Below are 25466 nucleotides of genomic sequence, written 5' to 3' on the forward strand. Positions count from 1 at the left end.
TCAATTTTTGCAACCATTTTTTGTGGCGTTTAAACGACCAGTGGCTTTTGGTCAGTTCCTTTACTTTTGAAAATGGTAAAACCGGCAAAAGTAGTAAAAGTTGTAACCTGCTCCCATATGACAAAAGGAATTCGATGATTTTCATTCATAATTTTACAACTGTTTTTGCAGTTGTCTGGACGCATATGTCACAAAGGCAAGTTTTGGGATTTTGACAACCAATACATGAAGTCAACTGTCTTGTCATTTGTAAACGCAGGGTAAAAGATTCACATTCCTAGAACTGAACATAAAGGGCGTTATTCTGAATGAAAAATCTCCGTGAGATTTCTCACCCTCTCCATTAAATTAAAACGGAAGAGAGACAGGAGAGTTTTTATTCAGAATAATCTCCAAAATAAAACACTGAAGAAACAGCAACAAGCATTTTGTTCAAAAACTTTATTTATTTGACCGAAATTGTCAACATAAATGACGCATGTTTTATAAACCATGCTATATGTAAATTAAGCTTTAGTCATGTTGTGGTAGATGGAAGGCACACACCAGTTGCTTTAATTTAGAATAAATGGAACTGCAAAGTGGCTCTGGAATTCCTTTATAATTTGACGTATGGAAGGTGAAGAATTGATACTGTCTGAAGCTTAACTTTTGTTTTCTTCAAGTCAATGCAAACCCTACATTAAACATTTTCTTTTCCCATATGCATTCGCTCCATCTACATTTTCTTTAAAAAAATTGGTGAAAGTTGTGGCAATTTTATTTACCACGTCAAACAGTTGACGTCACATTCAGCACGAATTGATAACACCCCTCACCAAAGCAGCATTTTGTTTGCCGGTACCACTCGATAAATTTTTTCCACCCAGCCGGAGAAGAAGAAGAAAGAATTACGTGTCATTGTAGTAAACAGGCAAGATTCTATCGATAATTATATTTGAGTCAGAATCAAAAGTGATATAGTTTTTTCTTCTTCGTGTGGTCTAAACTGTGGCGGAGCGACATGAATCGTCCTGCGTCGAAAATCTTCAATAGAACTGCAGGTTATAGCAGTTTAATAACCTTTGCAGTCCTATTGATTGCCTGGTTAGCCGGCTTTTCCTCGCGTCTATTTGCTGTAATTCGTTTCGAGTCGATTATTCATGAATTCGATCCATGGTTCAACTACCGGGCGACGGCATCATGTGTAAACGTAGTGTTAGTAGCACAGCACGACAAGAGCGAGGACTGAAAGGTAGAAACACAATGACTTTTGTTGCTTGCTTCACGCTCAATTTCAAGTAAATGAATAAAGGGCAGGTACTACCTAATTCAAATGGGATTTTGTACTTCTTTATTCCTTTATACAAATTCAAGCTTGGATACGCATGAATTTCTCATTGTGTTCTCACCTGAAGGCCTGTAGTGCGATTCTCTAAAGGCCTGGGTACATAAGCTGCATTGCCTGATTGTCTTGCTTTCCTGCTTCATTTCTGACATAAAAAAATAAAAGAATAAAGGAGGCCGAGCAAATTTTGAACTGGTTTGCCCTTTTCTTTTTATTCTTTTATCAGAAGTAAGCAATCATAGAACAAGAATCCAGCCCCTGGTGGCGCTTGATTTATGAAAAGCCTTTGATGCTGTCAGGCATTTCACGCTGTTTGAGGACATTGATCCGACAACCTTCGGGCCAAGTCTGAAATGTTGGATAATCAATTATATGTGTGGACGCAGTCGTACGTGAAACTGAGGAACAATAAGTGCAAACCCCTGTATTCTGCCCCATCTATGTGATATCATTTGACCGATCTTACCACCTTTTCCACGCGAGGAATATGCAAACCACTAAACTTACGGCCACTCTGTCCACATGAGAGGTGAGGACGGAGTCGAATGTCATGGTAGCAAAATTCCGACCACAAACTACCCCAAAATTCTATTGGTCACATTCGACAGTATGTTCATATCGTCCGCGCTAACTGCGACAAGCTTAGATGTAACAACAAGGTTCTCAAGTCCCTATCCGGCAGTACTCGGGGTGCAGATAAAGAAACCTTGTTGGCCAAATACATCGAGATAGGTCGGTCTGTGGTAAGCTATGCGGCGCCAGTATGGTTCCAGAATATAAGGGCACCGCAATGGAAAAATATTCAAACCTGTCAGAATGCCTCCTTATGTCTTCAGTGGTCCATCTACATGAGGAGACAATGAATCTTCCGGTACAACTAAACAATAACATGCTTTTGTTGCAGTACTTACACGAGTGTTACCGTGAGATCCAATCAAGAAGGATCTTTACGATCTGGAGAGATAGGTCCAACAATACAGGAGAAAACCCCTAGATGAATTGTATGGACGCAGTTGCTAAGGCCATAAGCCAACTACAGTGTGAATAAAGTCCTCAGAGTACATCTCTCATCCATCGCCGCTGAGGAAAATCAGCTGCTACGACAAACGGGAGTAGTTTTGGCTCAACTACGTTGGGGATGGCCCGTTAAGGCCTGGGTACATAAGCTGCCTCGCCTGGTTGCCTTGCTTTCCTGCTTCATATCTGACAAAGCAAAAATAAAAGAATAAAGAAGAAAAGGGCAACAAAGTTCGAAATTGACTCGGCCTTCTTTATTCTTTTATTTTATGTTATGTTATGATAGAAATGAACGATGGGACCTACAGTTTATCGCCGAGTCCGAACGGCGTGTCCTAAGACATCACTTGTAGAGAAATTTTATATGGCTGAAATACTCAGGAAATGTCGCCAACATTACTGAGGGGTATTTTGCCAACGTTGAAAATGTTGATGTTTGCCTGACCGGGGAATTGAACCACGACCTTCAGCGTGCAAGGCGGGTGTGCATGCCATTGCATCACGTTGGCAGCCAAAATGCAGTTATTGTGAATAAAATCAAATAATAATAATATTATTCACAGTAATGCTTGGTTTACATTCGGCGTCGTTTCGTGATTTCGAAGGGGTTTCGTGATTTCGCGCGGAATCAAGCAAAATTTATCATGATTTCGCATACAAAAATTAAATCATCTCATTTCGTGATTTCAGCGAAATCAAAATCGAAATCACAGTACCCATGATATAACCCTGTTTTTGTCTAAAAAGAGTACCAAAAGTTGCAACACTTTTTACGTATCACAATAAACAAGATAGATGGTCAATTGCTACGACAAAAAAATTGAGTATCAAAATGTGTAAACAATATGTGTGTGTTTACTCAAAATTTTTACAAATTGTTACTGGATGTTGTTCGTTTACTCTACAGTACAATGCAAAAGACCTTAGCCGATTACAAGAAGTTACTGGACTTGTACAAATTTGTACAAATTGCGTTCCCGTACAAAAAATTATATGAAAATCGTTTACAACTTTTACCACTTTATAAAGTACGGAAACAGGCCAAATGTGAAAAAATTTCCTGAAAAAAATACGGAAATGAAAAAATGACGGAAATTGCAAAAACTCCAGCAGAAATGTCAAAATCTATGTATCAGCTATCATATTCAGATGTTAATAAACATGCTTCTAGTTTTCACTATGTCAAATTTGTATAGCAGAAAACAGAATAAGAGGGTGTTTATTATTCAGCGCTATTTTGGTTTAAAGAGAAGTGCCAGTCTTGCTAGATTTCGGAGTACGGGAACGCACTTGTAGTACTAAACGGGAAAACTACTACAAGTAGTAATATTTTGCAGATTTTGAACACAACTTTTATCTATAAAAATTTATTATTATGATGTCTCAACCATCAAATCATTTTTCTATTTTTTTTTTCATTTGTTAGTATTATACACAATTAGTACGATTCATGGTTTAATAATAAAGGTTAGCTAAAGCTTCCTGTAAATTTAATTTTTTTTCTTTCGACTGTTCCTAAAACGTCAAAACAATATACACAATCCTTGTATGTGCGTGTGATGTTTGAATAATATGCCAACAATTTTAAAAACAATCGAATTCAATGATTTTCAAAATTGTTTTTAGAACATTTGTATGGCAGAAATCCTTCGCTTATTATTGAAACAAACATTTTATCATATCCACAACTCGATTATGTGGAGAAACCTCGGCCTTTCATTCATTTTTCGCTTTTTTATAAAATGCTCAAAATTAGTATTTTGTAAACAAACCCACTTGTTGCCTTTTTGTTTACTAATTTTGAAGTTTTATGAATTCAGGAAAAACAAGGGTTATATAGATTTTTTTCATTTAAATCTACCTCTTTACTTATACCATGGTACGATTTATAGATAATTTTCGAAACAAAGCAGTAAAGTTCTATATTGTCGTATTTTTTATGACTAATTCAATATACAACAGCTTGTTTTGAAAATGCATGTTCGATCAGCTGCGCATATGCATCTACCTTGATTATTGTGATATGTTTGAAATCATCAAAAAATAAGTGTAAACACCGGGGTGTACAATGTTTACATTTACGAAATCCACTCGATTTCATCTGTCAATTCCTTTGTGTATACGTCAAATGAAAACTCATCTGAAATCGATTGGATTTCATTTGACGTTTGAGCAATGGAATTGACAGTTGAAATCGAGTGGATTTCGTAAATGTAAACATAGTATAAGTTTACATTTACGAAATCCACTCGACTTCAACTGTCATTTCCATAGCTCAAACGTCAAATGAAATCTCATCTGAAATCCATTGGATTTCATTTGACGTTTAACCTATGAATTTGACAGTTGAAATCGAGTGGATTTCGTAAATGTAAACCAAGCATAAGTCTAAACTTGGTATAATGCGTTAAGCTGAAAACACATCCAACGTTTGAGTAAAGTTTTGTGTTGGGCGTTGAGAAAAAACAACAACAGGGCGACGCCGACACCAAAGTCCAGCGTTGATATGTTTGCCGGCATATATTTCAAATGTATTTGAATTTATCGGCATCATGTCCAACAGTGTAAAACGCCAAAACGACACAAAACTTTACCCAAACGTTGGATGTGTTTTCAGCTTTATTGTGAACAAATTTGACGTTTGGTATGATTTGATGAATACCTTCTTATTCCACCATGATCCCACCGAAGCCGCCACATTCCTAGAACTGAACATAAAGTTTGAGTTTTCTCACCCTCTCCGTTAAATTAAAACGGAAGAGAGACAGGGTAGTTTTCATTCAGAATAAACCCCAAAATAAAACAGTGATGCAACAGCAACGATTACACCGCCAGAAGAAAGTACTTTGAATGTTCGTCCTGGGCCACACTAGAGTAATTTCATTGAAATTTTGACATGAAATTATGCGTCTATAGATCGAGTTCCATAGAAGAGTAAAATCAGGAAATTGCTGCAGTGGGAAATTCAACCTAAGAACACCTAATTTCATGAAATTTTTAATGAAATTCACTCTAGTGTGGACCGGGACTTCTTTTACACAATTGTTCATTGTAAAGGACCTCACTCGTTTTGGTCCGCTTTACACTTGCGCTTAAAAAAAGCATTTTGTTCAAAAACTTTATTTATTTGACCGAAATTGTCAACATAAATGACGCATGTTTTATAAACCATGCTATATGTAAATTAAGCTTTAGTCATGTTGTGGTAGATGGAAGGCACACACCAGTTGCTTTAATTTAGAATAAATGGAACTGCAAAGTGGCTCTGGAATTCCTTTATAATTTGACGTATGGAAGGTGAAGAATTGATACTGTCTGAAGCTTAACTTTTGTTTTCTTCAAGTCAATGCAAACCCTACATTAAACATTTTCTTTTCCCATATGCATTCGCTCCATCTACATTTTCTTTAAAAAAATTGGTGAAAGTTGTGGCAATTTTATTTACCACGTCAAACAGTTGACGTCACATTCAGCACGAATTGATAACACCCCTCACCAAAGCAGCATTTTGTTTGCCGGTACCACTCGATAAATTTTTTCCACCCAGCCGGAGAAGAAGAAGAAAGAATTACGTGTCATTGTAGTAAACAGGCAAGATTCTATCGATAATTATATTTGAGTCAGAATCAAAAGTGATATAGTTTTTTCTTCTTCGTGTGGTCTAAACTGTGGCGGAGCGACATGAATCGTCCTGCGTCGAAAATCTTCAATAGAACTGCAGGTTATAGCAGTTTAATAACCTTTGCAGTCCTATTGATTGCCTGGTTAGCCGGCTTTTCCTCGCGTCTATTTGCTGTAATTCGTTTCGAGTCGATTATTCATGAATTCGATCCATGGTTCAACTACCGGGCGACGGCGTATATGGTGCAACATGGTTTCTACAAATTCTTGAATTGGTTCGATGAGCGGGCATGGTATCCACTGGGCAGAATTGTGGGTGGTACCGTTTATCCAGGTCTGATGATAACATCGGGCAGTATCCATTATTTGCTGCACGCCCTTAACATTCCAGTGCATATACGTGATATTTGTGTGTTCCTGGCTCCAGTTTTCAGTGGCCTCACAGCAATCTCCACGTATTTGCTAACCAAAGAGCTGTGGTCATCGGGTGCTGGTCTTTTTGCTGCCAGTTTTATTGCCATTGTTCCGGGCTACATCAGTCGTTCGGTAGCCGGTTCATATGATAACGAAGGTATTGCCATCTTTGCATTGCAGTTCACATACTTCTTGTGGGTGAGAGCTGTGAAGACAGGTTCGGTGTTCTGGTCTGCTGGCGCTGCCTTGTCCTACTTCTACATGGTATCAGCCTGGGGTGGCTATGTGTTCATTATCAATTTAATACCTCTGCATGTGTTTGTGTTGCTGATTATGGGCCGTTACTCATTGCGGTTGCTGACCAGTTACAGTACCTTCTACATATTGGGATTGATATTATCTATGCAGATTCCATTTGTTGGATTCCAACCCATACGCACAAGTGAACACATGGCTGCTTTGGGTGTATTCCTGTTGCTGATGGCTGTGGCTGCCCTGAAACATTTACAAACGGTGTTGTCTAAGAGTGAATTCAAGAGGCTGTTTATTGTTGGTGGCCTATGTGCAGCTGCTGTGGTATTCCTCGGCGTGGTAAGCTTGACAGTTATGGGTGTCATTGCTCCCTGGAGTGGTCGTTTCTATTCATTGTGGGATACCGGCTATGCTAAAATCCACATTCCAATTATTGCCTCTGTATCGGAACATCAACCCACAACCTGGTTTTCATTCTTCTTTGATTTGCACATCTTGGTGTGTGCCTTCCCGGTGGGTGTTTGGTATTGTGTCAAGAAGATCAATGATGAACGTGTCTTTGTGGTCCTGTATGCCATCAGTGCTGTTTACTTTGCCGGTGTTATGGTACGTTTGATGTTGACTCTAACTCCTGTGGTATGTATGTTGGCTGGTGTGGCATTCTCAGGTCTTTTGGATGTTTATCTGCGTGAAGATAACACCAGTCCCGCCGCAGCAGCAAGTGCTGTCACAAATACTGAAGAAACTGATGAAAGCCCCTCGGAAAAGAAGTTGCTTTATGACAAGGCTGGTAAGCTGAAGCATCGTGTCAAGCATGATCCCCAACAACAGGAGGGTACCAATGGTGTTGGTTCCAATCTACGCAGCATTGTTATCCTGGCCATTTTAATGATTCTCATGATGTTTGCTGTTCACTGTACATGGGTAACCAGTAATGCCTATTCTAGTCCCTCTATTGTCTTGGCCTTCCACAATAGCCAGGATGGATCCCGTAATATACTAGATGATTTCCGTGAGGCTTATTATTGGCTATCGCAGAACACAGCAGATGATGCCCGCATTATGTCCTGGTGGGATTATGGTTATCAGATAGCAGGTATGGCAAATCGAACAACACTGGTGGATAATAACACGTGGAACAATAGTCACATTGCGTTGGTGGGCAAGGCAATGTCCTCCACCGAAGAAAATGCCTACGAAATTATGACATCTTTGGATGTGGATTACGTTTTAGTAATCTTTGGTGGTGTCATTGGCTATTCTGGTGACGACATCAACAAATTCCTTTGGATGGTACGTATTGCCGAGGGTGAACATCCCAAAGACATTAAGGAATCCGATTACTTTACCGATCGTGGAGAATTTAGAGTGGATAGTGAAGGTGCCCCAGCCCTACTCAATTGTCTGATGTACAAACTCAGCTATTATCGTTTTGGTGAACTAAAACTTGACTACAGAGGACCGGCTGGTTATGATAGAACACGTAATGCCGTCATTGGTAATAAAGATTTCGAATTAACTTATCTCGAGGAGGCCTATACCAGCGAACATTGGTTGGTACGCATTTATCGCGTCAAGAAACCACATGAATTCAATCGTCCCGCCCTTAAGCCGGACGAACGTCTTGTCTCACCCACAAATTATGTATCGCGTAAGAACTCGAAGCGCAAGCGTGGTTATATTAAGAGTAGACCGGTTGTAGTCAAAGGCAAAAGAAGTCAGAAATAAATAGATTTTTTAATTTAATTTTTTCTATAGAATTCCTTTTTAATTTGCAACAAAAACAACAATCGCAGTAGTTGTACTACTTAGTAGGTGTGCCGCACTCTATCTCTGACTGACAAATAGTTGAAGGCCGAAGAAGAAGAAGATGATGATGAATGTATTTTAATTGAAGTGCATTTCTGTTTGAAAATTTATACGTTATTTTTAAAAAAACTAAATATTATTTCCAATTATACAATCGATGTGTGACTTCAAATTAATAATTAATTTAATAAAATAAATGAGGTTTTTATTCACAAAAATAATAAAACGAAAATAATATGGTGTATTTCTTTTTTAAAAATTACAAACACATTAATTTAGGTTAAATACTGATAAGATGTTATCGATGCTATCACCTTCGCCGTATTAGTTCTCACGATTGTTTTATTGGTAAAGAACAGTTTTTTTTGTCTGGGTACTAAAAACAATGTAATTTGTTGCTGTTGTAGCAACTCAAATATATTTGTTGCTGCATACTTTCAGAAATATTGTTTTGATTATTTTGTGTCCATACTCAAAAATACGACTGCACCCATAATGTGCATTTACCTGAACAATTGAAAATATTAAGTGTATCGTGTGGTCCCCGGTCAAATGTAGGACATGGTGGGGGTTGTTCTGAACGAAAATTCCCCTTAGGTTTTTGTTTTTCCGCCGTTTCAACTTAAGAGAGAAAGTGACCAAAAAATCTCACGGGGAATTTTCGTTCAGAATAACTTCAGCTTTGTTTATCATGCTGTTAATTCGAGACTAATATGAACTGATGCGGTTGCAATATTCTGATCTTAGCTGTGCTAAAATCACCCCGCATGATGCGGGGTAGTCTCCAAGTTTGTCATTCATCATGTTTTATTTTTTCATGCTTTATTTACATATATATTCAAGATTTACGAATTCATAAGTCCTGCGAAGCTTTAGGCTTGTCTGCATGCCATGGGGCTTATTCTGAATGAAAACTCCTCACTAGTTTGTGTCTCTCCCGTTTCAACTCAAAAGGAGAATGTGAGAAAACTCAGGGGGAGTATTCATTTATACATCCTGCGCAAGTACATCAGTGTGAATGCTATTTCTAGACCATGAACCTCTCCTGTTGTACCTGGACGGTTGAAATCGTGTCTAAATTATTGTGGAGGATATTTTCATGGCGATGGCACCCATGCGGGTAAGCGCTTAAATCCCCTCATGAAGATAGGCTATTCAGGGATGCCAACTGTTCCGAGGTATAAATCGCAATAAAAAGTTGTGTTAAAAACCACCACAAATCTCTACTGAATTAGAAAAAACGCTCGAAAATGCATTAAATCGGCAGAAAATATAAACTGTTATACATTAAGAGAGGAATTCAAAAAAAATCGCACGTACGTGTATTTATCTATGTCTTCAATAAAATATACCAATTCATATGCTTTTCTGTATTTTTGAACACTATCTGGCCTCTAAAAATGTATAAATATTTCACTCGCAACACAATATACTAGGAGCGTCTTCATTCTTCGTGTAAAACGTGAAGGCTAGGTTATTGTAGCAGCATAGAAACCTACGTAGAAGCATATGTTTGATAATGGGTTGGCAGCCGTTGGCCGAATCACTATGGTTTCGGGTCAAACCGGTACCAAAAACCCTACGCCGTGGGATTGTTGGTTATGATGTAGGATGCGCTGCTGACATTGTTATTACCAGCGGACCAATGTATTCATCTTGGCAAGAGATGGGAGAACAAGTAAAAAAGTGTCAGTCGGCTTTGCCGACAGAGATATAGCCTCAGCCAATATGAAGTGAAACTTTCATCTAAGGACCGATCGAATGTATTTAGTCTCTTCAGAATTTTCTGGCCCTTTTGAACATTTGGACTTGCCGACAAAAATGTGGATTAGGAATTAACTTCACTAAGACACAAATGTTGAACTTTTGTGGGGGAGGTACCCTTAGGGAAGTCTGCTATGGGCCATTTTAGGAGTTAAACTAAATTTTGACAAAATATTAGAAGATCCAAAGTTTGAACCAAATTGATTGCCCCATTCAAGTGATATCGTCCTAGCATTTTATTGACATTTTTTAAATATTGGGGAGAAGTACCGGAAATTGTGGACCGGTATTAACCCATGAAACTAAGTTTCGATAAAACATGACGAAGACCAAATGTTTGACCAAATCGGTAGAACAGTTCGGGAGTTATCGTGGTATAGGGGTTTTTACACCTTTCGGGCTGTTTTCCCAAGAAATATAGACTTGCCCCTGAAATAACTTTTACCGTCGTAATGGAGGTAGCGAATGCAATCGCTTCAACAAAAATCATAGTGATTCGAGAGCAGGTCTTAAAGTGAACTTATCAGAAATTATGTGTGCGAGGTACCAGAAGGAGTAGACAAATATAGTCCATATTCGAACCTGATCTATATCTGGTAGATAAATTATGATGTGCAGAGTATGGATTGGATGGCGCACAATTTTTCCGAACATATTTCAACTTTTGTGAGGGAGGTACTTTCAGGAGTAGATCGATATGGTTTATCTTCGAACTTAAACTATGTTTGGACAAAATATTACGAAGGTCAAATTTTGGACCGAATTGGCAGATACGTTCGAGATTTATCTTGCGCTCCGCTCCATCCACTACACACGGTGTCATAGGTTTTTTTGAACCTTTCAGGCTATTTTCTTAGGATGTATGGACCTGCCCCTGATGAAACTTGTGCCGTCGTATGGGGGACAGTGAATACAAGTTGTTACAACAAAAATCAAAGCGATTCGAGAGCAGGTCCTAAACTGAACTTTTCCGAAATTTTGTTTGGGAGGTACCGGAAGGAGTGGACCGATATAACCCATCTTCAAACTTAAACTAAGTTTGGGCAAAATATTACGAAAGCCAAATTTTGGACAGAATCGGTTGAACCGTTCGAGAGTTATCGTGCGCTTCAGCCAGCCAGACAGGCCGACGTGGCTAAATCAACTCCAAATTGTCTGAAACACATTTCGTCCAAACATACTTGGGGTCTAAAACCATTATTTCGATGAGGCACATTTTGCCCGTATGGAAGTGTATATACCCTCGTTAGCATAAATGCTGAGGGTATAAAAAAGCGAAGGAGAATTGCATAGAGCAGACAAGGAAGGATGATAAACTTAATGGAACTTAAGTAGACCTACAAAGACTCGCTCCTTCTGCGGTATCTTATCAACGCCAGGGGTTCTATAGAAGAAAAGTAAGATAAAAATGTAATCTCATGGACACCAAACAGGCTGTGTCTTGTGTTCATCATACTAGGGGACCGGCAGAGATGGTCGTAGACTGTTTAAGTCTTTTCCGAATCTCGCAGCCACTCCCACTTTCTTTGTCATAGATCTTATACGGCAGTGATCATTAACGTTACTGCAATTCTGAGTGGATTGCAAAATGTCCACGTGAGTACATCACAATTAATTGATAGTCTCGTCAATAGATAGCTCCGTCATCTCTGCTTCCCTCAGATGAGGGACTATGTAGATCTCCGAAGCGACAATTGGTAAAAAAGTACCATGTGAGTAACCAGAGGATAATCTGAACTTTCTCTTTAAAAGGTCCGGGCAAACAAGTCGCAGAATTGGGTATTATATTCTAAAAAACATGGGTGCCACCGTTGTGCACTGGTATGCACACCCGCCTTGCACTCAGAAGGTCTGCGGCTCGATTCCCAGACCAGGCAACATCAAATTTTCAACGGTGGCAAAATACCCCTCAGTAATTCTGGCGACATTTCCTGAGTATTTCAGCCATGTAAAACTTCTCCACAAGTTGTGTCGTAAGACACGCCGTTTGGACTCGGCGATAAACTGTAGATCCTATATCATTGAGCTAACATGAATCGGGGTGGACTCTTATATTGGAGAAGTCCCTTCTGGGAGGTTGTAGAACATTATTATTATTATTATTATTCTAAAAAAAACTATTGCGGGGTAACACTTAGACCAGTGCATTGGAACTTTTTCTCCATTTTTTTCTTTGTTTTAATTGGGGTTTTTCTGAATGAAAATTTCCAGTGTATTTTTTCACTTTCTCCCTTAAGTTGTAACGGCGGAAAAGACAAAATTCACGGGGAATTTTCGTTCAGAATAATCCCCAATAATACGCCACAGGTTTTTTACGATCTCCTATCTGAACGTTTTTATCGCGTTCAAGTTACCTCGAATAAGAATGCGTCTTCTGTAGACCTTGTCAAGGTTCATTTAACATTTTTTACTTTAAACTTGAACTCCAAACTCAAGAATAAACGGTCGGTCACATTACAACCTACGTTCTGCGCCACAAAAAAGTTGTTTACAAAGCGAAATGCTCACAGACGACTCATAGTAAAAATTACATGGAATCAGCAAATTTCTTTATAACTCTTAAGCAAATGAGATGGTCGGCGGCGACTTTCAATAATAATAATATTGAGTAGAACATAAAAGCAAGTTTAACATCACTATTAGGTAACAGTTAACATTCGACAATGGGTAAGTGAAAATAATTAAATAGTCATCTAAAATATACATATAAAACATAGTATATTTTCTTTCCAGCTTACCACAGACCATCATCCCAATTCTCATTATGGAAAACTACCTTCAGTTTGGTATTTATCTACCTATTAATTGCAGAGGCGGCCATTAGTAAAATATCCTATAAGAGGCCCGTATTAACTGAAAATAAGCACCAAAAGAAACCAATTGGAATGTTTGAAAAATCAACAACCAACCAAGATATATTTTCCAGTGATGATGTCACCCCTACCACCAACAACAGCCCCACCACCCAACTACCACTTCTAAAAGATAATGTTGAATCCTCTACAGATGCAACATTATCACTGACAACAGAAAAGGAAAGAATTTTAAAATCTACAACTGTACCCACGAAAATTGTAACAAAACAGAGAAAATGTTTTCGTTTATCGACCAATCGTTTAACCACCACCACCACCAATACAACAGATATTGTACCATGTACATGTGGTATTTTTCTCAATTCCCAATTTACAAAGGGTTCCCCAAATCCTCCTCGGGGTGAAGCTGTAATATCGAATACAGTGGATCGTACCTTTGCCTGTAATGGTGTCGGGCAGAAGCAGTGTCAAACCAAATGTTTGGAACAGGTGAGAAGGGAAAGGATGTGCGGTATATAATAAGTTACAGGGATTTGGAGTCGAAAAGATACAGTAATACCGTGTAATTTAATACACGTTTAAATTTCAAATAAATTGGGTAGAGAACATTCTTTAAGGAACATATTTTCAGACTCTTATTTGCGTATCTGTTTATTTGATTTTACCCATTAATGCTTAACATGCTTTAACATATTTCTAAATTTTCTTTTTTCTGTTGTGTTTTCTTTACAGATTGTCCGTCATTTGCCCAATTCCGCCAATATCCTCTGCGCTGCTTTGGATCATGACATACACAAACAGCGTGCCTATTTATTTACGAAAAATTGTCAAGATGTTTGGATTAATACCAATCTAACTGCGGGACGTGAATATTGCTGTAAAAATGGTGAACCTTATAGTTGTAAATCATAAAAAAATAAACAATCTGTTAATAAAAAAATACCTATTAAAAAAAAAAAAACAAGTAGAAAAGTATCAGTCGGCTTTGCCGACAGAAAATACCCTCAGCCTGTGTATATTGGAACAATTTTTTCCAAAAAATGTATGTATTTTGGGCGTATGAAGCGACAAAAATGTTGATTAGGATTAAAGATCAAAAGTTTGGTGGAGTATATACTTAAAAGAATGGATACCATCGTAATTGAGGCAGCGAATGCAAGTTGCTTCAACAAAAATCAAAGTGATTCAATAGGAGGTCTTCAAGTGAAGTTATTCGAAATTTTGTGTGGGAGGTACCGGATGGAGTGGACAAATATAGCCCATTTTTGAACCTGATCTATATCGGGTAGATATATTAGGATGTTTAAAGTATGGACCAATTCGGCCACTTCCTTCAAGAGTTACCTACGAACAATTTTTCCGAACATTTTTGAACTTTTGTGGGGGAGGTACCTGAAGGAGTGGGGCGATATGGCTTATCTTCGAACTTAAACTATGTTTGGACAAAATATTACTAAGGCCAAATTTTGGACCGAATCGGCAGATCCGTTCGAGTCTTATCTTGCGCTCCAACCACTACTCACGGTGTCATAGTGGTTTTTGCAACTTTTAGGCTATTTTCTCAGGAAGTATGGACTTGCCCCTGATGAAACTTCTACCTTCGTATGGGGGGCAGTGAATGCAAGTTGCTACAACAAAAATCAAAGCGATTCGAGAGCAGGTCCTAAACTGAACTTATCCGAAATTTTATGTGGGAGGTACCCGAAAGAGTGGACCGATTGAGTCCATATTGGAACCTCATCTAAATCTGGTAGACATTTCACGATGTGTAAAGTAGGGACCAAATCGGATAAGCCCTTCAAGAGTTACCGTACGTACAAGTTTTCCGAACATTTGTGGGGGAGGTACCGGAAGGAGTGGACCGATATAACCCATCTTCGAACTTAAACTAAGTTTGGACAAAATATTACGAAAGCCAACAGACAGACGGACGGGCATTGCTAGATCGACTCCAAATTGTCTGAAACACATGCCGTCCAAAGATACTTAGGGTCTAAAACCATTATTTCGATGAGGCACATTTTGTCCGTATGAAAGTGTATATACCCTCGTTAACATAAATGCTGAGGGTATAAACAGTCGAAAAAGTTTTATTACAAAGACTACTGCTGTAAAAAACCTCGACATAACTGCCTTTTTGCGAGAGGTGTAAAAAGGGATGGCCTTAAATATTGGGCTTTTCGAGGTCCATGCCTCGGGAAGAGCCTATCCGCTAAGTGGTCTTAACCACAAAAGCTTTGAACATTTGTGGATGAAGTACCTGAAGTAATACATCCTTTTCAGATATAATTCGAATTATTTTAATTGTAATTCGAGAATTCTATTTGTAATTCGTAAGATTTCATTTGTAATTCGAATTGTTCCGTTTGTAATTCGAATTATTATATTTGTAACTTGAATTATTACATTTGTAATTTGAATTATTCCCTTTGTAATTCGAATTATATTAATTATTCCATTTGTAATTCGAATCATTTTATTTGCAATTCGAAAAAGTCAGATATAAAATCAATACAAAAAATATTTTGTTGTTGTTGTTGTTGTAGCACCATATAATGCTGGGTTGGCAGCCGCTGGCCGAAACACTTTTGGTTTCGGGTTAATCCGGTACGTAAGAACCCGCTGCCGTGGGATTGAAAATATTTTGTAATTTGTTTTTGTTTTGAATTACAAATGGAAAAATTCAAATTTCAAATAAAATAATTCCAATTACAAATGGAATAATTCAAATTACAAATATAATAATGCGAATTACAAATAGAATAATTCGAATTACAAATAGAATAATTCGAATTACAAATGGAATAATTCAAATTACAAATGGAATAACTCGAATTACGAATACATAGAATAATTGTAATTACAAATGGAATAATTAAAATTACAAAGAGAATAATCCGGATTACAAATGGAATAATTCGAATTACAAATGGAATAATTCAAATTACAAATAGAATTGGAATTACAAAAAAAAATTCGAATTGCAAATAGAATAATTCGAATTACAAATAGAATAATTCGAATTACAAATGAAATGATATGAATTACAACTAAAATGTTTCGAATTACATCTGAAAAAGGTGTAGGCTCATAGTCTATTGGGTTTGATCGATAGTTATCGCACCCACAACCCCTATGAGTTGGTCACCATAGATTTTTAACGCTTTCGGGCCATTATGTCAGGAAGCATGGACTAACATACGAACAAATTTACATCGTTGTCAAAAGCACCTCAAGGGTTGTCTTCGTTAATAATTTCAAAACGATTCTCGAACAGCTCTTAAAATGCATTTTAGCTAAATTGTTGAACTTTTGTGGGGGAGACAGATACTCGTAGCAGTTGTCCGATTACGATGTGTAAAGTTTGGACCAATATCAGCCTTTTGAACTCTTAATTTCATGCACGACTACAAATCAACTGACGTTTTGGAAGTCAGCCTATATTAACATCAATGCATACACACATTTGTCAATGCATTTTTATGGAGCACACGAAAGTTCCACAAATTCCCGCCAAAAATATTAAGAAGTTGTATATTTTCTATATTACATTAGGACATTAGGAATAATTTCTTAATGATACAAATATGCACATATGTATGGATGTATCTAGAAACACTTACCTACATACATTTATTTGATTTATAACAATTGCACTAACTGGAACATTTATATATAAATTATAGGACATCATTAAATTATGCGATATTTTATTTCATAAATTCACATGTTGGTAAATTAATTTGAATTCGTTGTTTTTGTCAAATTCGTTTTGCTTTACACACTTCGATCAAAAACATAAATGAAATACAATACAGTTATATGTCTTTGCTTCGATTGTGGATCAACTTACACATAACAAACCGTACATGCACAAACATGTTGATTCCAAAAATTACTTAATTCCTTAATTTGTTTACGGGTACGGGGACAGACCAATTATGTTTACTCCATAATCCTGTTTTTTTGCAAACACTGACTTAAAGTCACAAATACAAACCCATTTCAGTTTTACAAATTTCCGGCTATTCCATATTTTTGGTCTGTTCCTTTACTTTTGAAAATGGTAAAACCGGCAAAAGTAGTAAAAGTTGTAAACTGCTCACATATGAATTGTATGGTGTCAGAAGTAAAGGAACGCTTTTCGAGTAAAAAGTGGCAAAACTTGAAGATTCTTGCACGTAAAGGAACAGAGCTTTTTATTTCCATACATCATTTAAGAGAGTAAGAAAGAAAGAGACAAAACAAACAATGTAGCTAATTTATTTCAACAGAACGGAAGCGGAAATTGTCTTCTTAAAATTCGTTTATGTGTGTGTTACCAATCCATTTTCATTGGTTTGTGTCCTGACTACTATTGCATAAAGAGCTTTTTTAAGTCTTTTCAGTGCTGCCTACAACACTTTTTATGCATAATTTAGCGTTTTGATGCTCAGAAAATAAGTATTCTTTTCTTATAGTTTCCCAGCAAAATTAAATGGAAGTGATTCCATGTGAAATCATGATTTCACTGGTTCTTTTGCATGAGTGCGAAAGGAGTCGTGAAAGATCCCATCTTTTTCATCGAATTTTCATGAGTGCAATTGAAGTCGTGAAAGGTCCGATCTTTTTCATCGAATTTTCATGAGTGCAATCGAAGTCATGAAAGATCCGATTTTTTTCATCGAATTTTCATGAGTGCAATTGAAGTCGTGAAAGATCCGATCTTTGTTACAATATTATCATGAGTTCAAATAAATTGATAAGTAACCGCACAATAAATTATCAAATACTCATATACCCGAATAATTGTGTACTTGCAAAAGTAATTGTTAAAATGAAAATAAAAGTCAGATGAAAGTGGTCGATAGTGGCAAAATTTATATATTTTAATTAAAAATACAATGTAAATTGATATAAAACAAAAGAAAAATATTTTTTGTGTTTGGAAACCTGTTTCGTTTTGTGGATATTAAAAAGAAGTATGAAAAAGACCCGGTCTATAAACCACGAGCTTCCCCAGCCGACCAACACCGATATAGTAAAACATATCGAGCTGCAATTATTGGGTTGGTTGGGCCATGTTAACAGGATGGATAAAGATGCCACCGGCATATGAATACGAGCCATTTGACGTTATGCGACCCGAGGGAACAAAACTCCAATGGAAAGATCGCGATATCACAAGCATGGCATGCAAAGTGAGAAAAGCAAAGTAGGAGATCGGTAAAATAAGTATAAAAGAGACCATAACGTGGTAACTATTACAGGATAAGCTTTTTCTTTTGAAATAAAATAACAGAATTCAAATTTATACTAGATTTCCCAAACGATGAGCTTGGTTCAGAGATTGACACATAATTTATCGAATATTGGAAAAACGGAACCCCCAAGTTGAAAGAAGTATCTTGCAGCCATCGGAAGAGATAAATATGATATTGCAGATTAATATAATATATAATTTTGAAAATTACATACAAAATAAAGAAAAATAACATCTGGCCCCAGCAAACCAATCGTACCGACATCATAACGAAATCGGAACAAAATTCGGACGATACGTCCGATGTCTGATCCGAAATCGTAACGATATCTTAACGAAAGGTGTATGAAGTGGTTGACATAATTTCGGAACGAAATGTCGGAGCGACATCGTATCGATTTCGAACCGATTTCGTAAGGAAATCTGAAGAAAATCCCTGGGAAATTCGGAAAGGAAATTTCTTTCCGACATTCGTTCCGCAATCGGAACGATATCGGTACAAAATCTGAACTATTTCCGCTCCGAAAAATCGTTCAGAAATCCGAACGAAATCTGAACGACGTTGCTTCCGAAATTGTTCAGACGTGTCGGACATCCGACATTTGGTTTGCTGGGGCGATACAAATCATCTGCGCATTGTATTCTTATTAATTCAACAAATTACATAATTGTATTGCGAATTTTATTTCTGATTGGCAAAAATCCGGATCCAAAGCATTGGTGCAAGAAGCCATGACGATGAACTGGTGCAAGAAGCCATGACAATGAACTGGTGCAAGAAGCCATGACAATGAACTGGTGCAAGATGCTATGACAATGAACTGGTGCAAGATGCCGTGACAATGAACTGGTGCAAAATGCCATGACAATGAACTGGTGCAAAATGTCATGACAATGAACTGGTGCAAAATGCCGTGACAATGAACTGGTGCAAAATGCCGTGACAATGAACTGGTGCAAAATGTCATGACAATGAACTGGTGCAAAATGCCATGACAATGAACAGGTGAAATCAGGTGTCACTCCCTTGTAAATTTCATCGGTGATTCACCTAAATTTGCACCTATGACAAGTCACTTGCACCTATGATTCAACTCATGATCTGTCATCGAACATTTTGCTGGGTTGGATTTACCGCACAGATTTATAGCGTTCCGGTTAACTTAAAGTTAAAAGTCATGATTGAATTTCAAGGAGGAGCTTCTTGGCATTAACTTTCAATGTAAAATATATTTGCCTCCAAATTGGTCTATTTTGCGTTTTCAAATTTATCAGATAGTAAAAGAACACATGTAATAATGTCCCATAGACTTATAAATGTATAGACAGAGAAATCCTCTCAGTGAGTATGTTCGAATTGAGTCTGCTTAATATGCACTCAATTTTTAAAATGGCAATAACTATACATTTTTAAACTATTTATTTTGGTAAAATACAATATTCGGGTAGTCTCTGACCGGATCTACATCCTCTCATAAAAGTAATGAACAATTAACCCGCAAAAATTGTCTTCGAAAAATGATGAGTTATTTGGTTTGAGTCACAACTATAATTCAAAATTGTTGCGATTGCTGACATTTTTATCCCACCACGAAGGTACTATAGTGCGTGCGTAGGGCCACAAAAAATTGTAGAAAGATGGGAAAACATCTTTATTTATTTTCACTTTAAGTTTCATATAAAAATTAATGCCCATTCCAAAGATATAAACAAAATAATAGGCATGTTTTTGAAGAAATACAACTCCAAGTGCTTTTATCAAGCATTTTTTCTTCACATATGCATCAATTTAAGCTTAATTAAGCTGGCATCCTTACAACCAATCTGCAGAAAACCCCGCATGAATATCTCATTTTTTCAACGAGTTATAGCGTTATTTTTAAATGGGTACGGTTAATGACCGTAGCGTTAACTACAAATAAGCGAAAATTTTAAACATCTATAAAGAATCCGGAGACATGTGAGTGGGGTAGCTGGGCAGTTAAGCCATGAAGCAAATTGTGCGGTCCCGATTCATGTGTTGGGTATAGGTGCCAACAATCAGGCTAACATTCGCATTTCTTTTGGCCGTTCTACAGCTGTTCATTTTGAGGTTCCCGTTTATACCTTCGGACCTCTCTCTCGAGATCATGGAGATCTCTCGTGATGTGATTGGTTGAGGGAAGCTTGTCCCGGTAAAACCTTAGTTTCTTTATGAAGATGGTGCACTGGTGTAATGAGGAGGTACCCTGTTGCAGTCCTCAGGCAGCCATTCTGGCAGGTTTGAATATTCTTCCACTGCGAGGCGCTAGCATTTGCATACCACGCTGGCCAAGATCGTGCAATCATCCGCATATATCACGGTCTTTGTGGTGTGTGACTTCAGAAAGTTAGAGGTTAAACAGTTCCACCTTGTGGAACTCACTGTCCCACTCTACGGGTTTTGGACTTCTTGTTTCTAAATTCCAGAAACGATTGGCGTCTATACATATAGTTGATTATCCAAACTTTCAAACACGGCTGGATAGTAGTCTTTTTCTATATTCTCAAACAGCATGGCATGGTTTGTTATATCGAAGGCCTTCGATGGGTTAAAAGCCACCATGACTGTTCGGTCAAACGGTTTTTTCTGGTCCACTCCTCTACTAATATGTGTGGATATGGCGTGTAATGCTGTTGTAGTACTATGCATTTTCCGGAATCCATGTTGATGTTGGTCAACTGGAAAACAGATTCTCATCGTGGAGAGGAGTATTGTCTCTAGAATCCTTGCTACTGGTGACAGGAGGGAAATCGGTCTGCAAGATTCTGCTGGCGTCCTTGCCTGGGTGGGTGGCTAACGATAGTTTGATGAGACTTCATAAATACCAATTGCTTAAACATTACAATAGAAATTCCGTGAGGGTCCAACGAGTTTCGGATGACGTCTCCTACATCGCCCATCGTAAATTGTGGTGATACCTCCTTCAATACAGCATAGCACACTTCCCTATCACTCTCGGTGTGCTCTATAAACTGCCGGTTAATATAACACGCGCAGCTCTTTGGGTTATTTACTGTCACTCTGTTAAAGTAATAGCTGTTCTATCATACTTATTTCCCGAATTCGAGACTGATTTAACCTTGCTCACAATTTTCTTAATCCTGTAACAATGTTGTATTGCTTAAGTTGGTCTAATCAATTTGAAAATCGGTGCGTTTTGAAATCTACTCATAGTTCGGCATCTAAGTAGCATTACTGCCCAGTGAGGCGTTTCACAGACGTATTCAGTCCAATCATGAACATCAACTCCCCGTGAGTTTTCCCACTTTCTCCCTTAAGTTAAAGCGACAGAAAGACAAAACTTACGGGGAGTTTACATTCACGATCGCCCTGACCTAGACATTTTTTGTTGGAATTTTGCTTTGCCTAGGTTAGGTTTGGGGATGGGTAGTCAATATATATTGACTACGCCACTCGGAGACCTTTCGGTCCATTGTGATCATCCATAATCAGAAAAGGGAGACTCAGAATTACCTGAAAAGACAAAAGAAGAGAAAAGTAAAGAAAAGAGGGTGGGGTTGGGAAAGTAATAATAAATGGATTATTGAAGATGAAGATGTAATAAAGAAAGGAGGATGGTTTATTTGGTGATGGTAGAAAACTGTCAGAGAAATGGTTACGTTTATGGGTCGCGCCGTCCCAGACAATTCAAATTTTTGATGATGTTGTTTATGATTGTTGGTTCCATGTTTTAGTAGAAGGTTAAGCTTGGAGGAAAGCATACTCCTTTTAATCTATATCGCTTTCGAGTTAACCTCGGGCAGCGACATAAAATATGCTCAATAGTCTCCGTTTCCTCCTCGTCTTCACAGAGCCTGCAATAGTCCACGCCATCATCCTGCCATTTGCCGATAAAAGCTCGGATGTTGCAATGACCGGTAATGACTCCCGTCATACCCTGATTTCTGACGTGTTCAAATTTAAGAGTGAAGTTGTTCTGTTTGTTGATAGAGTCGGCCAAATGGCCCTTGAAACGTTGCACCTTGGTTCATTATGCCATAGTTCCTTGGCTCGTTCTTCAAAGAACGTCTCCACTCTCCGAAAAAGGTGACATATCGGTGGTCTGATTGAATCAGTGATTGCTAGACTTGTTGATTGGGATCCATGTCTTGCAAGTTCATCTGCCCTCTCGTTTCCCACAATGTCACAGTGTCCCGGTACCCAGCAGAGTCGGACAGCGTTAGTGAGGTTCGCCAAAGCAGTACTACACTCAAGAAAGGCCTCAGACTTGATATTGGAGGATTTGATGGCTTTAAGAGCCGGCAAATTATCAACGATAGTCACTGGTTGAAAGATTTCTGCATCCAGACTTTTTATCAACTCTGTCTCCAATCACTTTGATCTAAAAGCTCCAGTTATCAGGATCGAGGCTGCTCTTTGCACCTTGTCTATGCTGCCGGAGTTCGATTTATGTCGAAGCGCATGCCACCAGACATCCGTAGGATAAGATGGGTCTCACAACAGTATTATACAGCCAGTGTATAATAGCTGGGTTCAATCCCCAGCTTTTCCCAATCGAATTCTTACATGAATAAAGTGCAATCATACCTCTCTTCGTCCGTTCCTCCGCTACAGAGACCGCAGCAATTTTTGCCCCCTCCCAAAGGTCGTCAAAGCCATTAACGGTCTTCTTAAGGTACTCTTGCGAGCTCCTGTTGAGACATTTAATAACCTTAACTTCCTTCTGAAGGAAGGCACCACCGAACTGACGGTCACCCTTGTCTACCTCAGTGGACACTATGGCTCTACGAAGACGAGTCTCGAAGAGCAACCAATGACTTTCGCTGATTTTCCCGAAGGCATCAGCTCTGTCGATGATTGCAACTAGGAGCTCGTCATCGGTTGCCACTGTGGCCGTTTTGGAGTAGGGTTTCCCATGCCCCTGATCACGGGCCTTGGTAGCAGCTTTTCCTGAGGAGGTGGACGCCTTCTCAGTACTGGTGCTACTTCCCTTGGCTTTGCGATCAAGAACACCAGCATAGGAGTCCGCCGTGTTGACCGCCTGGGAGATCATCGTCTTCTTTGGCAAAGGCTGTGGGCCTTCTGAAGAGCGAACCCGCTTCACAGTCTTTGGCAGCGAGGACTTGTTCGCCTTCTCAGAAGTCGATGGTGTCCCACTCGATCCACCCGTCGTTACTCCCGAGTGGCTTGCGCGGATTTCAGAAACCTTCTGTTTATCCGCTTTACCCTCGTCAGTTGGGGTAGGATCCGGATTTGGGACAGTCACCTTCCCCAGTTGACTACCCTTACGAGAGTCTTTTGGTGTCGGATTATGCCCCTTATCCTTTTCCAGACCCTTCGGGTTCGGCTTCGGAACAGCTTTAGGTTCCACCTTACTGCCAGAAGCAACAGGCTTCACCTCCACCTTTTTTCTTGTCACCGTAGTCTCTTTTGAGTCTTTGGCTGAAGCAGGTTCTGGGAGGAAGATTTTGTCCACCAAGAGTTCGCATCTGGGTTGCGTTCTCTCGAACTTCCTGATGTACTTGAGCTTACTCTTGATGAACATAACCTCCCTCTTTGTGAGCGAGCTCGCGTCCCTTCCCACAAACTTGCGCAGATACGAGGCCGCACGTTTATAGTGTCTCGTATCTGCAGCCTCTTTGGCGGAGATTGTAGTTATGCCGGTGTCCGTCGATGAGGTTTCCTTGGATTTCCCAACGCAGGCCGGAGACTCAGAATCAGTGGCTATTGTTGGAGTTTCCGTTGATTCCTCCTCGTTGGTCATCGACTTAGAGTCAGTGGCTGATGATGGAACCTCTTTAGATTCTCCATCTACATCCATTGACTCAGTGACAATCAACCTCCGAAGCTTAGTATCGCCTAATGCCGATACAGGACCAGACTGGATGCGATTTGTCTGGGGTTGCGACCTAGGTCCACAACCTCTTCGACCACATCACCGTCAGTGGACATGTCATCGTCAGACCTCCTTGTTGACTCAGCTGGGATCTCCGTAATGTCCAGTACGTCGCCAGTGAGGGTGAGATTGTTTAGCATGTCCTCTGGTGGTATGGTCGGAACAAGTCTCTCCATTTGGTCAAGGAGTTCCCAACTCTGTCTCTCAAGGCTGTCTCCAATCACTTTGAGATTAACGCCCAAAAATCCGGTCCTGTCAGCCGTGGACTGGTTTACACCAGTTTTGGTAAGAGCATTGTCCATTTCAATATCCGGTTCGTCAACAGTAATTTGGGTTGCATTTTTGGCACTTGTAGCAGTTACGGCTGTAGGTGCCAAGGCATCCACACCTAAGACAGCCGGATCACAATCGCTTGATCTCGACGGCACGTGGCTTGTGATCTCACCAACGCTTACCGCCGGCACTGGGTTATTAACTCCCTGCACCGTAACTTTACTCCTTTTATGTCTTTTACCCATCTTAGTTGATTTATTTAAGGGAACTACCCCGATCCAATTTTGGTCCACGGGGAGGTTTGAAAAACAAACCCCCAGGGTCTCTGAGATATGTGAAGACAGAATCGCCTTCAGTTTCCCTCGGGCGGTGCTGACCCCACATAACTCAGAGACCCCCTTCCCATCCGCCACCCGGGAAGACGCGCCCAGTAGAAGATTGGCAACTCCCGTGCCTATAAAAAGCCGATGACTTGTACAGTAATCGACCAGCATGTCTCCCATGACCGTTTGTAGGTTTTCGATATCCGTATCTACTTTGCCATTGGAATCCAAAATCTCATGTGTACATATGGAATAAGTTACAGCATCGATTTGGCAATAAAAGGCTAACTTCCGAAACGTCAGTTGCTTTGGAAATTTCTTAAGCATCCCATTCCATATCGTAGTGATACAGAATTAGTGCGATGTATTTTATTCCAAAACGTCGCTGTTGCGTATTTGAAACGCAGAATACACTCAACAGCAACAGGTAGAAAACTGGTGCGTTAGTTAGATTTTGCAACGATGTGCATTTTAAAATACTTTTACAAATCAAAAGTATTAATTGAAACCACGTATTTTTCTGACGTTTCGGAAGTCATCTTTGTAGTCATTTTCAACCGAGACGTAACATTGTACTATATATGTATTTCCCCATACTGCGTATAATTCATTGAAACACTCCTTTGACCCCCTTACAGTAGAGGAAACACAATCACATTTAGATAAAACGCCCATCTTTTACTAAGCAAAAAATTCCAAGTTTCGCCTTATTCAATAAATAAAGAACAA

General features: G+C 39.0%; 2 protein-coding genes across 2 annotated transcripts; both read left to right on the forward strand.

The window, feature by feature from the left end:
* The first annotated feature begins 5814 nt into the window (after positions 1 to 5814).
* Positions 5815 to 8672, forward strand: Stt3B (catalytic subunit 3B of the oligosaccharyltransferase complex). Its single transcript, XM_073977518.1, has one exon. The coding sequence runs from the start codon at positions 6026 to 6028 to the stop codon at positions 8357 to 8359; it is 2334 nt and encodes a 777-aa protein (XP_073833619.1). The 5' UTR covers positions 5815 to 6025; the 3' UTR covers positions 8360 to 8672.
* Positions 8673 to 12867: 4195 nt separating this feature from the next.
* Positions 12868 to 13932, forward strand: Fcp3C (Follicle cell protein 3C). Its single transcript, XM_073975759.1, has 3 exons — positions 12868 to 12871; positions 12938 to 13509; positions 13753 to 13932. Exons 1-3 carry the CDS (start codon positions 12868 to 12870, stop codon positions 13930 to 13932), a joined length of 756 nt encoding a protein of 251 aa, XP_073831860.1.
* Positions 13933 to 25466: the final 11534 nt, after the last annotated feature.

The sequence above is a fragment of the Musca autumnalis genome, unplaced genomic scaffold (assembly GCF_047663935.1).
Source record: "Musca autumnalis isolate F117 unplaced genomic scaffold, ASM4766393v1 scaffold_3, whole genome shotgun sequence".
Lineage (NCBI taxonomy): Eukaryota > Metazoa > Arthropoda > Insecta > Diptera > Muscidae > Musca > Musca autumnalis.

Coding starts and splice junctions, on each gene's coding strand:
- Stt3B (XM_073977518.1), top strand. CDS start 6,026: ATGAATCGTCCTGCGTCGAAAATCTTCAATAGAACTGCAGGTTATAGC.
- Fcp3C (XM_073975759.1), top strand. Junction 13,510..13,752: donor AAACCAAATGTTTGGAACAG/GTGAGAAGGGAA, acceptor TTTTCTTTACAG/ATTGTCCGTCATTTGCCCAA.